This window comes from Arachis ipaensis, chromosome B10 (genome assembly GCF_059453495.1).
Source record: "Arachis ipaensis isolate K30076 ecotype BB chromosome B10, ASM5945349v1, whole genome shotgun sequence".
In the NCBI taxonomy this organism is placed as follows: Eukaryota; Viridiplantae; Streptophyta; class Magnoliopsida; order Fabales; family Fabaceae; genus Arachis; species Arachis ipaensis.
Genome location: NC_142435.1, coordinates 53,790,656 through 53,804,803, shown reverse-complemented (window position 1 = coordinate 53,804,803; position 14,148 = coordinate 53,790,656). Strand labels below are relative to the sequence as shown.

Sequence of the window (14,148 nt, the reverse complement as noted above, 5' to 3'; positions counted from 1 at the left end):
CTTCCATCCAATACTTGCCTTATGAACCTGAAATCACTCAACAAACATATCAAGTTATCGAATGGAATTAAAGTAAATTAAAATTAGCAATTTTAAGGCCTAAGAAGCATGTTTTCACTTTTAAGAACAAATTTAGGGAGAATTACAAAAGCATACTATTTCATTGAATAAATGTGAGATAAGTTGATAAAATTCCCTAAATTCAGCACAAGATAAAGCACAAAATTGGGATTTATCACATGGACAGAGACATTGTATCCAGAGACACTAAGTTATTGTATTTTGTGTTCATCCAACCAAGAAAGATGCAGAAATACTAACAAGAGGCACAACTTATTTTTTATTTTTCTTTCATTATCTTGTTAATTTTTTATAATTATAACTCTTTTTATTATATTTTTCTTCCAAAATTTTTTGAATGAAAAAAAAATGATCAAAACCAAACGCAGCCCAAAAGTCTTAATTGACTATTAACATCATAAATGTATGAAATTAGATCAAATCAAAGTCTAATTGAGGAAAGAATTTGAGGTATTGAAATTCCTCAATTTGGAATTCATTTGATCTAATTTTATTAACTAATAATGTTGAATTTGGATCCTCTAAATTTTGAATTTTCACTTTAGAGAGTAAAGTGTGATCGCTCACAATTTATTTCATAGATAGGACCAAGAGAAAATATGAGAGAGAAACTATTCAAGGGTGAGAGATAACACTTTACCCTCTAAAGCGAAATTCAAAATTTAGAGGATTCAAATGCAATAATGTTAATAGTCAATTAGGACTACTAGGTATGTATTGTTATGTTATTTAATGTACTACATCAACAAACTCTGACGCCGTTAACAATAAAAGTGACGGAATCACTATCATGATTAATTTAAAATCTTTAAAGGATGGATTATTTGAAATTCTTTTATTACATTAAAAATTAAAAGTATTAATTTAATATTAAAATAGAATTAATCTTAAAAAAAATTAAAATACCCTTTTAGAATAAAAATAAAAATACTCTTTGAGAATAAATATTTTTTAATTATATTAGAAATTATAAATTTAAACTTTAAATAAAAACTAAAATATCCTTGTAATTAATTTTTATAAGAACACAATAACTTTTGAATGTTGCTAAAAATACTAAAGTAAGTTTATAAGAACCAATTCGTATTATTTAATTGTATTAGAAATTAAAAATTTAAAATAATTTTAAAAACATTAAAATACTCTTATATTTAATTTTTAAGATATTAAAAATAGTCTTTTAGGATTAATCATGAAATAATAAAATACTCCTTTAAAATTAAGGTTGTTTAATTATATTTAAAATTTTATATTATAATTTTGAAATATTATAATATTCCTTAAAAAATATATATTTAATTATTTTTGTTTGTTTTAGGTTTTATATTTATCCTAAATAAAAAATATATTGAAACATAACTTAATCTTATACACTTTATACTAAATACAATACAAAGAATTACTCTCTCTCTCCCTCTTCCTCTCTCTCCTCTCCTTCTCTTTCTCTTTCTCCCTCTCCCTCTCCCTCTCCCTCTCCCTCTCCCTCCCTTGCTTTTTATGTAAGTATATATGTTTTTTTAATTAAATTTATATAATATACAAAATAAAATTATTATATGTTTGTTTGTTTTTTAGTGAGTATTTATATCTTTTAATTAAATTTATATAATACAAAATCTTTTATTATTGTGTTCATATTTAATATTATAATTTTGTTTCGCACAAAATAAAATTATTTAAATTTAATATTATATACATAATATATATTTAATATTATTTTTTCTAAGATTCTAATATATATATTTTTTTGGTTTGGTGCATGAATTTTTAACTTATTTTTTATGTATTATTTATTTTAATTTTAAAACTCAGTTATTCTTTTTTGTACAGATATGTTATTTTTAATATTTATATACTATTTTATTTTTGTTTTAGACTTCAATTCGATTTTAATATTTACAAAAAAATTTAAATTTTATAAAAAAAATAGCTAACTTAATTAACATATTATTATTTTAATAATAAGATATGCAGCACTTTATAGTTTAATTTAATAAGGAACGTTTAAGAATTAGTGTGTGTTTGGGTGCCATTATTTTGTTAAAAAAGATCTTTTTTTAATGAAAAAAGATCTTTTTTTATTTTTTAACGTGTTTGGCAAATTTCTAGTAGTAAAAGTAAAAGTACTAGTAAAATCAAAAAAAGATTTTTTTTGAGAAGCTGTAATTTACATCTTTTTTTAAAAGATCTTTTTTTCTTAAAAAAAAAGATATTTTTCATGTAATAAATAAATAAAAAAGTATTTTTATATTGTTATACCCAAACATAATTGATTGATAAAAAGACCTTTTTACATGAGATACCAAAACATAAAATTACTTTTACTTTTTTATAAAATCTTTTAAAAAAAGATAACTCAAAAAAAGATATTTTCTTAAAAGCTCACCCAAACAAGCTCTTAAACGTATAACCATGTTATTTTATTTGTGTGTAATTGTAGTAAGTAGTAACTAGCAACGGATATTTTATCTCTCGTATGTTTCTTTTTGCCACTCCTAATTTGCTTTACAATGCTTAGCTAGCGCATAATAAGACGAGATTATTGCTTCTCGGTCATTTCAATTTCAATTCTTAACAAATTCCATTTGCTTTTTCCCTTCTTCCCTCCTATAAGCTTTTTTATTAGTAGTCTCTGAAGTCTGAACCACATTCTCTTCTTTTTCTTCCCCGTAGATCTCTCTCTTCTTTCTCTTTTCTCTCTCTACAGGGTCCAAGTTGCTTCCACCAGATCTCGCAGCGATTTGGATCCTGTGCTCCGCAACCACACTACTCTTCCCTACACTCGCCGCCGCAGTAGATCCAACTCCTCCGATCTAAGCCACCATGGCGGCCGCCGCCAGCGCTCCCGTCTCCATGAGAGAAGCTCTCACTGTAAGCACTTCTTTTCACGCACTCTTTCCTGAGCTCAATTATTCACTGTGAGCAGTAGCTACTTGCTTTGTTCAGCATCGTTGTTCGATGATTCTACGAATCATGCGTTTCGCTGCGGTTTTTGCTCCATAGCTTCATGAATTTACTTCGCTGCTTTACTTTTCAGTGCTGCTGAGCTTACTTTTACGTAGATCTGATTTTTTTTTTCTTTCTGTTTTCCTGTGCGTTGATTTTTTGTGTTGTGCTGAATTTGCTATTTGAGCGATGTGATTTACTTTTTCTTTTTCTTCTGTGATTGCTTGCAGTTGCCGAGCATTGGTATAAATCCGCAGTTGATCACGTTCACGCACGTGACGATGGAGTCCGATAAGTACATATGCGTTCGCGAAACTGCTCCACAGAACAGCGTGGTGATCATTGATATGAACATGCCGATGCAGCCTTTGAGAAGGCCTATTACTGCAGATTCCGCTCTTATGAATCCGAATTCAAGGATCCTTGCATTGAAAGGTAGGCTTTAGCTGTTGTACCTCTGTGTTGTTGTCTTGAACTCGTGCCTTGCGTTTCAGGCTAGTGATGTCGTGGATCATTTATCTAATCTAGTAGCGTTTTGGTATTGATATGAGATTGGCGTGTCATTGTTGAGATGGTGATCTGTTAGGAGCTTCAGTTTCTTGATTTTATTACCTTTTTGGCGGATAGAAGCTTTAAATTCCTTTGCCACCTTTTGTTGTATTTTTGGAAACTTACTATCAAGTGAAAGAAACTAGCTAATTTTGGAGTTGGGGTATATTATTAATACAAAAATGGCAAAAGTGCACCATTGTGAAACACAATCGGTAAGATTCCTACGAAATTCTGGTTGAACCATGAAGCATTGATGTCAGTAATAACGTGTCTATAAATCCCCACTTCATCCTGGTAATATGACTTAGTTGCCATTTTTTGGTTTGAGTCCTTAGTTGCGTCTGGGTTCTGATGCATTAGTACTGCTTACTAGATTGTCTTTAGCAAATTCAAGTAGATATATATGTTTGGTACATCTTGATCACCAACGGATTGTGAAGCATGGATCTTTGAATTTTGATTGATTCGAGAATATGAATCAATTGGCTTTTTTTTCTCTCTATTTTAAAAATACTATAATTATGTCTTTAAATGATAGAATATCATGAGTAGAAGAAAAGAATATTTACTTTAAATTTCAATCTCCCATTTTGTGGGTGGGTAAAAAGATTATTATATTATGCATGCAACATGGAAGGGAGAATTCGTGCTTTTTTATTTTAAGCTATGAATTAATTGGAGTTAATTTTCCAGAAGATATATGAACTTAACTATGTAATGTTTCTTTTCATTTAAAAAGAATAAAAGATTAATTACGTAATGCAGCCAATGAGTCTGGTAAACATTTTTCTAAGTGCTTTCTTATTTTACTAATTAGCTAATATAAATTACCAATCCCAATTCAATTTACCATCTGGTTTGCTCTATTAAATGTTCTACTGTTATATATTATTTAAGTAACCATCATTTGAGACACTTAATACTTGATACTCATTTTATTTTTCTAATAAAAAAATTCCACATAAAAAGGAAACAAACCAATTCTAAGATGGGTTCCAACCGTTTGGTGAAAAGTTATTGGTTATATCATGTTATTTTGTTTGTTGTGCACCTCAATTATTGTTTGCTTTTGAAGTATGCACTTATATACTACATTCTTCTCTTTAAGCTCAACTCCAAGGAACAACTCAGGATCACCTTCAAATATTTAATATTGAGATGAAAGCAAAGGTGAAATCATATCAGATGCCAGAGCAGGTAATTGTCATGTACGAGAATGCTTTTACTTTAACACGATGGTTGACAGGGACAACTTTGTTAATCCTTGTGGAATGTGATTTTTTTATGTACAGGTAGTTTTTTGGAAGTGGATTAGCCCCAAGTTGTTGGGTCTTGTGACACAGACCTCTGTATACCATTGGTCAATTGAAGGTAAGACATAATTCTGCTAATTCAGTTATGTTTTCCATCTTATGCATTTTGGTTGATGTGCTTGTAGCTTGTATGGAAATTGTTAAATGGCTTGTTGGTCTGTGATATATGTATTATGTAGGTGATTCTGAACCTGTGAAGATGTTTGAAAGAACAGCAAATTTGGCAAATAATCAAATCATTAATTATCGATGTGACCCTACAGAAAAATGGTTGGTCTTGATTGGTATTGCTCCTGGTTCCCCTGAGGTATGTCTCTGGTGCCTTGCCTGTGTCATAATAAGTAGGCAGCTTGGTTAATTACATTCAAACTATGCTTATGTCTTTTAATTTAACTCATATTTCTTTGTCTTAATATAGCTTATTGTAATTGTTAGATATAAAACCAGTTAACCTAAGTAATTAAGCTATTGGGACAGGTGGTCCTTTAAAAATAATGATGATCTATTTACTATGGATTTCATTCATGAGTCTGATCTGATTACTGTTCTGCAATTTAGAGACCACAATTGGTTAAAGGAAACATGCAACTATTCTCAGTGGATCAACAGCGTAGTCAGGCTCTTGAAGCTCACGCCGCATCATTTGCTCAATTTAAAGTTTGTCCCTTTACGATTTTGTTTCTTTTTCTTCATTTCTTTATTTACTTTGAACTTGAATAATTTTAAACTATTATGTGATGTTGCTATGTGCCAGCTAAGTTGAATTGCACTTATTGGACAGGTTCCTGGAAACGAAAATCCTTCTGTTTTGATTTCTTTTGCCACAAAGACACTTAATGCTGGTCAAATTATATCTAAGTTGCATGTTATTGAGCTGGGTGCGCAGCCAGGTCTGTATATCCTTCTCTTAAATCACATTTACCTCGTGAGACGTGAGTAATTAATCTCTGGCAATATCTATTCAAACAAATCTCAATTTAAAATTTGTAAACTGAACTTTCATTCAACCATTTTCTTTTTCAAATAATGCACCTTTGTCACGGTTTAGACTTGAACACAAAATAGCTATTTCATATACTTAAAATTGTGGATGTATGAATTATAGTGATCTTCTTGCAATAGAGGTTACTAGGCATTGTATTGGCTTTTAAACATAGATAGGGATGTTGTGTTATAACTAAATCATTTGTATGACTTCATGATCTTTGATGTCATTGATCATCCTATGTTTGACTCTTTAAATTTGTTTGCAGGGAAGCCATCGTTTACGAAGAAACAAGCAGATCTTTTTTTTCCCCCAGATTTTGCAGATGACTTTCCAGTTGCCATGCAGGTATGCAAGTTGCTGGTGCTGTTTGTTCATTTTAAAACTCTGCAGATATTTGACTCATGGTTTAATTTTTGGCAGATATCCCACAAATACAGTTTGATTTATGTGATAACAAAACTTGGTCTCCTATTTGTATATGATTTGGAGACAGCTACAGCTGTATATCGGAACAGAATTAGTCCAGATCCTATATTTTTGACATCAGAAGCTACATCAGTGGGAGGCTTTTATGCCATTAACAGGAGAGGCCAGGTGTTATTGGCTACTGTCAATGAACAAACCATTGTAAATTTTGTCAGCGGCCAAGTATGTTTCTAATCTTGTGATTACTTTTATGAAGTAAATTGGGAAACAAGTGCGTTTTAACAAATTTCATTTTCGTATTTGTTTTAGTTAAACAATCTGGAGCTAGCAGTTAATCTTGCCAAGAGAGGAAATCTTCCTGGTGCTGAGAAGCTGGTATGTCAATCTCTCTTTTTCCTTTGGTAATGTAATATTTATTCCTAGGGTGTTGTCGGAAAGTTTTGAAGAAATTGGACATTATCTATGTTTAGTTTGATGATGTTTGATTTAATTTTTAAATGCTAGCTTGCATCAAGTGTGGTTGTATGTGTTGCATTACTGTATATGTGCTAATCTTAGTTTTAGGCATTGATCAGGCCAAGTTATAAGTTATTGCCCTTTCCTTATTGTTTATTTTGTTGTGTCTGTTATTGTACTGTCAATATCATATGCTTGTACATGATCGTTCTTAGTAACTGAGGGAGTTGTGTGAGTGATTTGGATGTTGTGTTGCCAAAAATATTCTCCTATTATTGTCTTGTAACGAAATCCTGGATCGGATTGTCTATGAAGCCTCCGGTTTACATATTGTAATTGCATTTATTTATCTTTTTTGGTCAACATTACAGGTAGTGGAACGTTTCCATGAACTCTTTGCTCAAACAAAGTATAAAGAAGCAGCTGAGCTTGCTGCTGAGTCTCCACAAGGAATTCTTCGTACCCCTGATACAGTTGCCAAATTTCAGGTTTTTTAATTAGATACCACAGAATTTACCTAGATAGTCATCTTTGCTTGCTTTGGGTGATAAAGGAAATGTACTATATTTGTTTATTGTCTCTTTTTTTTTGTTTTTTGTTTTTTGTTTTTGTTTTTGTTTTTTGTTTTTGGGTGACTCATTCAACTTAAATGGTTAACAGTAATGTGTTATATGTGGCAGAGTGTTCCTGTGCAAGCTGGGCAAACTCCTCCTCTTTTGCAGTATTTTGGGACACTGCTAACAAGAGGAAAGCTGAATCCCTTTGAGTCGTTAGAACTGTCACGGCTGGTCGTGAACCAGAACAAAAAAAATCTTTTGGAGAATTGGTTGGCAGAGGACAAGCTTGAATGCAGTGAGGAGCTAGGAGATCTTGTAAAGGTTGGGTTACATTGAAAACTTTGAAATTATTTGTTATTCATTGTTTATTTCTTATTTTCTTTTCCCCCCTTATGCTTTATTTTGAAATTTTGGCTGTTTTGTGCTACTTGTTGGATTGCTTATACTTGACTTAATTATGATGAGTGTGTTTGATTGCAGACTGTAGACAATGATCTTGCTTTAAAAATATATATCAAAGCCAGAGCTACTCCAAAAGTTGTTGCTTCTTTTGCCGAGCGAAGAGAGTTTGACAAAATTCTTATATACTCCAAGCAAGTAGGTGTTTTTTCTTTTTTTGACCAAAGAATATTGAAATTTCTTCTATTAGATTTTTATTTAATTCTTTGATTCCATGGCCTTTGTGTATTTTACCTTGGCTGTAAGGTGAACATTGCATATACTTATTTTACTTATTTATCTCCATAGGTTGGGTACACACCTGACTACTTGTTCCTGTTGCAAACAATTCTACGGACAGATCCTCAGGTATGAGGAAACACTTAGTTCTTTAATTTAATTGAGTTTTATCTTATCACCCATGACACAGAAATTCTGTGTTTAGTTTAGTCTTGGTTTGAAGAAAACAATCCATAGTAGTGCAACTCAACTGTGTACATTTTGATTTGCAGGGTGCTGTCAATTTTGCACTAATGATGTCTCAAATGGAGGGAGGCTGCCCAGTTGATTACAACACCATAACTGATCTGTTTCTTCAGGTTAATTATTAAAAGAGATTAAACAATGGTTGTGATTCATAATTTAATAATTTAGTGTTAGGATCATTACACAGTACATGCTACTTTAAGTAGTGTAGAAACAGTTACTGTGTTGTTTCCCCCTTATTTTGGAATGCATTGCTGGACAATCCATTTATTAGCTTCTGGTTACATTTTCTTCTCAGAGAAACCTGATCCGTGAGGCAACAGCCTTTCTCCTTGATGTTTTGAAGCCCAATCTTCCAGAACATGGATACCTTCAGACAAAGGTTTCAATCTTTTATTTTATTGTCATAGGTATCCTATTCCTGTAGTTCTTTTTTTTTTTCCCTTTTGCAGTGATGCTAATACTATCATCTTGTGAATTTTTTGTTCAGGTTTTGGAGATAAATTTGGTAACTTTCCCCAATGTTGCTGATGCAATTTTGGCAAACGGAATGTTCAGCCATTATGACCGTCCTCGCATTGCTCAACTTTGTGAAAAAGCTGGTCTTTACGTTCGAGCACTGCAAGTAATGACTCACCAGATGTGTTTTGCTATTCTGTTCCTAGTTCAACCTGGAGGTACTTTTGCTGATTGCATTGTTCTTTTTGCAGCATTACTCAGAGTTGCCGGATATAAAGCGTGTTATTGTAAACACACATGCAATTGAGCCACAGGTATGCTCTCCATTTCTGTTGTTTCTTGATCAACATTATTTTAGTCTTAAAATTACTTACTCATTATAAGGTTATTGCAGTCTTTGGTAGAGTATTTCGGTACTCTCTCACGAGAATGGGCATTGGAATGCATGAAAGACCTGTTGCTGGTCAATCTTAGAGGCAACCTACAGATAATTGTGCAGGTATAAAAGTCTCATTATTTCTTTCCCATAACTTCTAGTTCTTAATAATAGTCAATTGACCCTTGAAGTTTGCTCATGTCTGATCAGGTTGCTAAAGAATATTGTGAACAACTGGGTGTTGATGCTTGCATAAAGCTCTTCGAGCAGTTCAGGTCGTACGAAGGACTGTATTTTTTCCTTGGATCATATTTGAGCTCCAGGTAAATCTTTCATTTGGAATGAAATTATTTTGGCTAGTGGATCAACAGTCCCATCTGTGCTGGGGGTATTTCCCATTGCATATCTGTTAACATATGCTTCTCTGAATAACATGGGGCAGTGAGGATCCTGAAATTCACTTTAAGTACATTGAGGCTGCAGCAAAGACTGGACAAATTAAAGAGGTCGAGCGTGTGACTAGAGAATCAACTTTCTATGATCCTGAGAAAACGAAGAACTTTCTAATGGAAGCTAAGCTTCCAGATGCACGGCCTTTGATTAATGTTTGTGACCGTTTTGGATTTGTTCCAGATTTAACTCACTATCTGTACACAAACAACATGCTTCGCTACATTGAAGGCTATGTGCAGAAGGTATAGTTTGCATTGCTGCTTTTATAACCTTGCTCATTTTATGAGTGATTACCTCCCTCCCTCTCTTTCTCTCTCTAAATTAGAACTTTGCACTCCTTTATAGGTGAACCCAGGGAATGCTCCTTTAGTTGTTGGGCAGCTGCTTGACGACGAATGCCCAGAAGATTTTATCAAAGGCTTGATTCTTTCAGTTCGTTCATTACTGCCAGTGGAGCCCCTTGTGGAGGAATGTGAGAAGAGGTGGTATCTGTTCTCTAGTCAATTTTTCGTTGTGTTCATGTTTCTGATTTTTCTTCGGTCTTGTTTTTAAATGCAGGAATCGTCTTCGTTTGCTCACTCAGTTCTTGGAGCATCTTGTAAGTGAGGGAAGCCAGGATGTACATGTTCACAATGCATTGGGTAAAATTATCATTGACAGCAACAACAACCCAGAGCATTTTCTCACTACCAACCCCTACTATGATTCTCGAGTTGTGGGAAAATATTGTGAGAAGCGTGATCCCACATTGGCCGTTGTAGCTTACAGGAGAGGACAATGTGATGAAGAACTTATCAATGTCACAAATAAAAATTCTTTGTTCAAACTACAAGCAAGGTTTGTGGTATATTATCTGTCTTTCTTTTATTGAATAATAGCTGGCTGCAATTCTTACCTAACGATGTTATTACAGATATGTTGTCGAGAGAATGGATGGTGATCTTTGGGAAAAGGTTCTTATCCCCGAAAATGCATACAGAAGGCAACTTATTGATCAGGTTGTGTCTACTGCTCTACCTGAAAGCAAGAGCCCTGAGCAAGTTTCTGCAGCTGTTAAGGCCTTCATGACTGCCGATCTACCTCATGAACTGATTGAACTTCTTGAGAAGATTGTCCTTCAGAATTCGGCATTCAGTGGGAACTTTAATCTACAGAATCTGCTCATTTTGACAGCAATAAAGGCTGATCAATCCAGAGTTATGGATTACATTAATAGACTGGATAATTTTGATGGGCCTGCAGTTGGAGAAATGGCTGTCGAAGCTCAGTTGTATGAGGAAGCATTTGCAATTTTCAAGAAGTTCAACTTAAATGTTCAAGCTGTCAATGTCTTGCTAGATAATATTCATAGCATTGATAGAGCTGTGGAGTTTGCTTTCCGTGTTGAAGAGGATGCTGTTTGGAGTCAAGTGGCCAAGGCTCAACTCAGGGAAGGGCTAGTTAGTGATGCAATTGAGTCATTCATACGAGCAGACGATGCCACACAATTTTTGGATGTTATCCATGCTGCTGAAGATGCTGATGTTTACCATGATTTGGTGAAATACTTGCTGATGGTAAGGCAGAAGGCAAAAGAACCCAAGGTGGACAGTGAGCTCATTTATGCATATGCAAAGATTGATAGGCTCAGTGACATTGAGGAGTTCATTCTTATGCCAAATGTGGCCAATCTTCAAAATGTTGGTGACCGATTATATGATGAAGAACTATATGAGGCTGCAAAAATTATATATGCTTTTATATCTAACTGGGCCAAGTTAGCTGTCACACTTGTCAAGTTGAAACAGTTCCAAGGTGCTGTAGATGCAGCAAGGAAAGCTAACAGCGCCAAAACATGGAAAGAAGTTTGCTTTGCATGTATTGATGCAGAGGAGTTCCGTTTGGCCCAAATATGTGGACTCAACATTATTGTTCAGGTAGTATGTTGTTTTCTGTCAATATTTTAACTGGCTCAGTTTGGAAAGTTCATAATAATGAGCTTTCAGATTGTAATGGGAAAATGATATTTGTTTAAGTTCTGTTAATGAGTTTATTGTATTTCCTATGCTTAATATGTTGATTGTTCTTGTGAATTTCATAGGTGGATGACTTGGAAGAAGTTAGTGAATATTACCAAAATAGAGGTTGCTTCAATGAGCTAATCTCTCTCATGGAGAGTGGTTTAGGGTTAGAACGGGCACATATGGGCATCTTCACCGAGTTGGGAGTTTTGTATGCTAGATACCGTTATGAGAAGCTTATGGAGCATATCAAACTATTTGCAACGCGACTCAATATTCCAAAACTCATAAGAGCTTGTGATGAGCAACAACATTGGAAGGAACTGACCTATTTGTATATCCAATATGATGAGTTTGATAATGCTGCAACCACCATCATGAACCATTCGCCTGAAGCATGGGATCATATGCAGTTCAAAGATGTTATTGTCAAAGTTGCAAATGTGGAGTTGTATTACAAGGCTGTTCACTTCTATTCGCAAGAGCATCCCGATCTTATCAATGATGTTCTGAATGTCCTTGCACTTCGTGTTGACCATGCTCGTGTTGTTGACATCATGCGGAAGGTAGCATCAGTAATGGAAAAACTTTCATTAAATCTTATTGTATAACCTGTTTTATATAGCACTCAAGAAATTTTTTTCTTTTAATGTTCCATAGGCGGGTCACCTTCGTCTTGTCAAGCCTTACATGGTTGCAGTGCAGAGCAACAATGTCTCTACAGTTAATGAAGCCTTGAATGAGATATATGTTGAGGAGGAAGATTATGATAGGTTGCGCGAGTCAATTGATTTTCATGATAACTTTGATCAAATAGGCCTTGCACAGAAGGTGATCCACATTTAATCTTCACTAATTATTTTCTGATTTCTGTTCTAGAAACCTGATAGATAATTGTAATATTGTTATATATTTATGCAGATTGAAAAGCATGAGCTTCTTGAAATGAGACGTGTTGCAGCTTATATTTACAAGAAGGCAGGTAGGTGGAAGCAGTCTATTGCCCTGTCAAAGAAGGATAACCTCTACAAAGATGCCATGGAGACAGCCTCACAATCTGGCGAGCGTGAACTTGCTGAGGAGTTGCTTGTTTATTTCATTGATCAGGTATCAAATTCTATTTCATACCACAAATAAAAAGTTGTTTTTTTTTTTTTTTTTTTTTTTTTTTTTTTTTTTTTTTTTTTATAAGATGCTAAATCGCCATGTCTTGTTTATTGCATGTTGTTGCCTATGGTGTCTTTAGCATTTGTTGTAGTTCACAGAGAGTAACGATTTGTAACTAGCATTATTAGTACTTCATTTGTCGTCATGATTTAATTTTCATACCTTATGTTCTGAATTTTTAATCTTTGAAATGTTATTAATTTTATTGAGGCGTATCCAATTGAATGAGGGTGATAATATATATATATATATATATATATTTTTTTTTTTTCATCTGGTTTATACAGGGAAAGAAGGAATGCTTTGCCTCTTGTTTGTTTGTTTGCTATGATCTGATCCGGGCAGACATTGCCCTTGAACTGGCTTGGGTAAACAATATGATCGACTTTGCCTTCCCATATCTTCTACAGGTTTGTGTTTCATATAAGTTATCATATAAACATATAATGCCGCTCATGTTCATCCTTTTCTATCATCTTACCTTCATACTTGTCTTGTTGCTGTTGTAGTTTATCCGTGAGTACACGGGCAAAGTTGATGAACTTGTGAAGGACAGAATTGAAGCACAGAACCAGGTGAAAGCTAAAGAACAAGAAGAAAAGGAAGTAATTGCACAACAGGTAATTCATTTGGCCATTTCATTACTCACTCCAATAACATGGCCATAATTTCTTAAAGTTATAGTACTATATACTGAATGTATGAAATATGTCTTGTGTTACAGAACATGTATGCTCAATTGCTACCTCTTGCTTTGCCTGCACCACCAATGCCTGGAATGGGAGGTGGGTTTGCCCCTCCCCCTCCAATGGGTGGTTTGGGGATGCCTCCAATGCCTCCTTTCGGCATGCCACCAATGGGCAGCACCTACTGATTTTCAAACAATTGTGGTAAGTTCAGCAATGATCGGTCTGTAATCTGTATAAAGAACAATGTGCTTCCGTTTGGGAGAGTTCAAGATTTTCTTGCGGAATTTTAATGCATTATTCTTTCCTTATGATGGAGGTCGAGTTCAAGTTGAAAAAATATATTCTTTCTGTTTTTTTTTTTTTTTGGGGGGGGGGGGGGTGTTGTGTCATTTTTGTTTCTGTTTTGGTAGTTGAGGCATTTTTTTGGGCTGCTGCTACTACAGCTAGCCGAGGATTTTCTGTATTTTATAATTTTTCTTTGTATTCAATGAATTATTTTAAAGTATATGTATGAAAAACGCTGGCTTTTGATATATTCCAAATTTTCTCGAATCTTGACCAAAAAAAAAATGCATGTTGGCATGCTACTATGTTGTCCTTGTCCACTAAAAAATAAGGGTTTAAGCTAATATGTGTTTTAAGGATATATGATAAATTTATTAGTGGGAGATTTTAAATTTTTTTATTTAGTAGATACAAAATAAATCCATTAAAAGTTTAAATTTTTTGTATTATTTTAATGATGATGATGATAAATTGAT

At 33.7% G+C, this 14,148-nt stretch overlaps 1 protein-coding gene across 1 annotated transcript; it reads left to right on the top strand.

The window, feature by feature from the left end:
- The first annotated feature begins 2,572 nt into the window (after positions 1 to 2,572).
- LOC107622415 (clathrin heavy chain 1) lies at positions 2,573 to 13,697 on the top strand. Its single transcript, XM_088508383.1, has 30 exons — positions 2,573 to 2,952; positions 3,258 to 3,462; positions 4,688 to 4,776; positions 4,872 to 4,950; positions 5,072 to 5,199; positions 5,451 to 5,549; positions 5,674 to 5,782; positions 6,146 to 6,225; positions 6,301 to 6,528; positions 6,616 to 6,681; positions 7,134 to 7,250; positions 7,443 to 7,640; positions 7,800 to 7,916; positions 8,067 to 8,126; positions 8,270 to 8,356; positions 8,542 to 8,625; positions 8,734 to 8,868; positions 8,954 to 9,016; positions 9,097 to 9,201; positions 9,289 to 9,401; positions 9,521 to 9,773; positions 9,877 to 10,013; positions 10,090 to 10,368; positions 10,445 to 11,447; positions 11,612 to 12,097; positions 12,192 to 12,362; positions 12,453 to 12,638; positions 12,986 to 13,108; positions 13,208 to 13,318; positions 13,423 to 13,697. Exons 1-30 carry the CDS (start codon positions 2,905 to 2,907, stop codon positions 13,570 to 13,572), a joined length of 5,109 nt encoding a protein of 1,702 aa, XP_088364509.1. The 5' UTR covers positions 2,573 to 2,904; the 3' UTR covers positions 13,573 to 13,697.
- The last annotated feature ends 451 nt before the right edge of the window (positions 13,698 to 14,148 follow it).

Coding starts and splice junctions, on each gene's coding strand:
- LOC107622415 (XM_088508383.1), top strand. CDS start 2,905: ATGGCGGCCGCCGCCAGCGCTCCCGTCTCCATGAGAGAAGCTCTCACT. Junction 12,098..12,191: donor TTGTTGACATCATGCGGAAG/GTAGCATCAGTA, acceptor AATGTTCCATAG/GCGGGTCACCTTCGTCTTGT. Junction 13,109..13,207: donor CCTTCCCATATCTTCTACAG/GTTTGTGTTTCA, acceptor TTGCTGTTGTAG/TTTATCCGTGAGTACACGGG.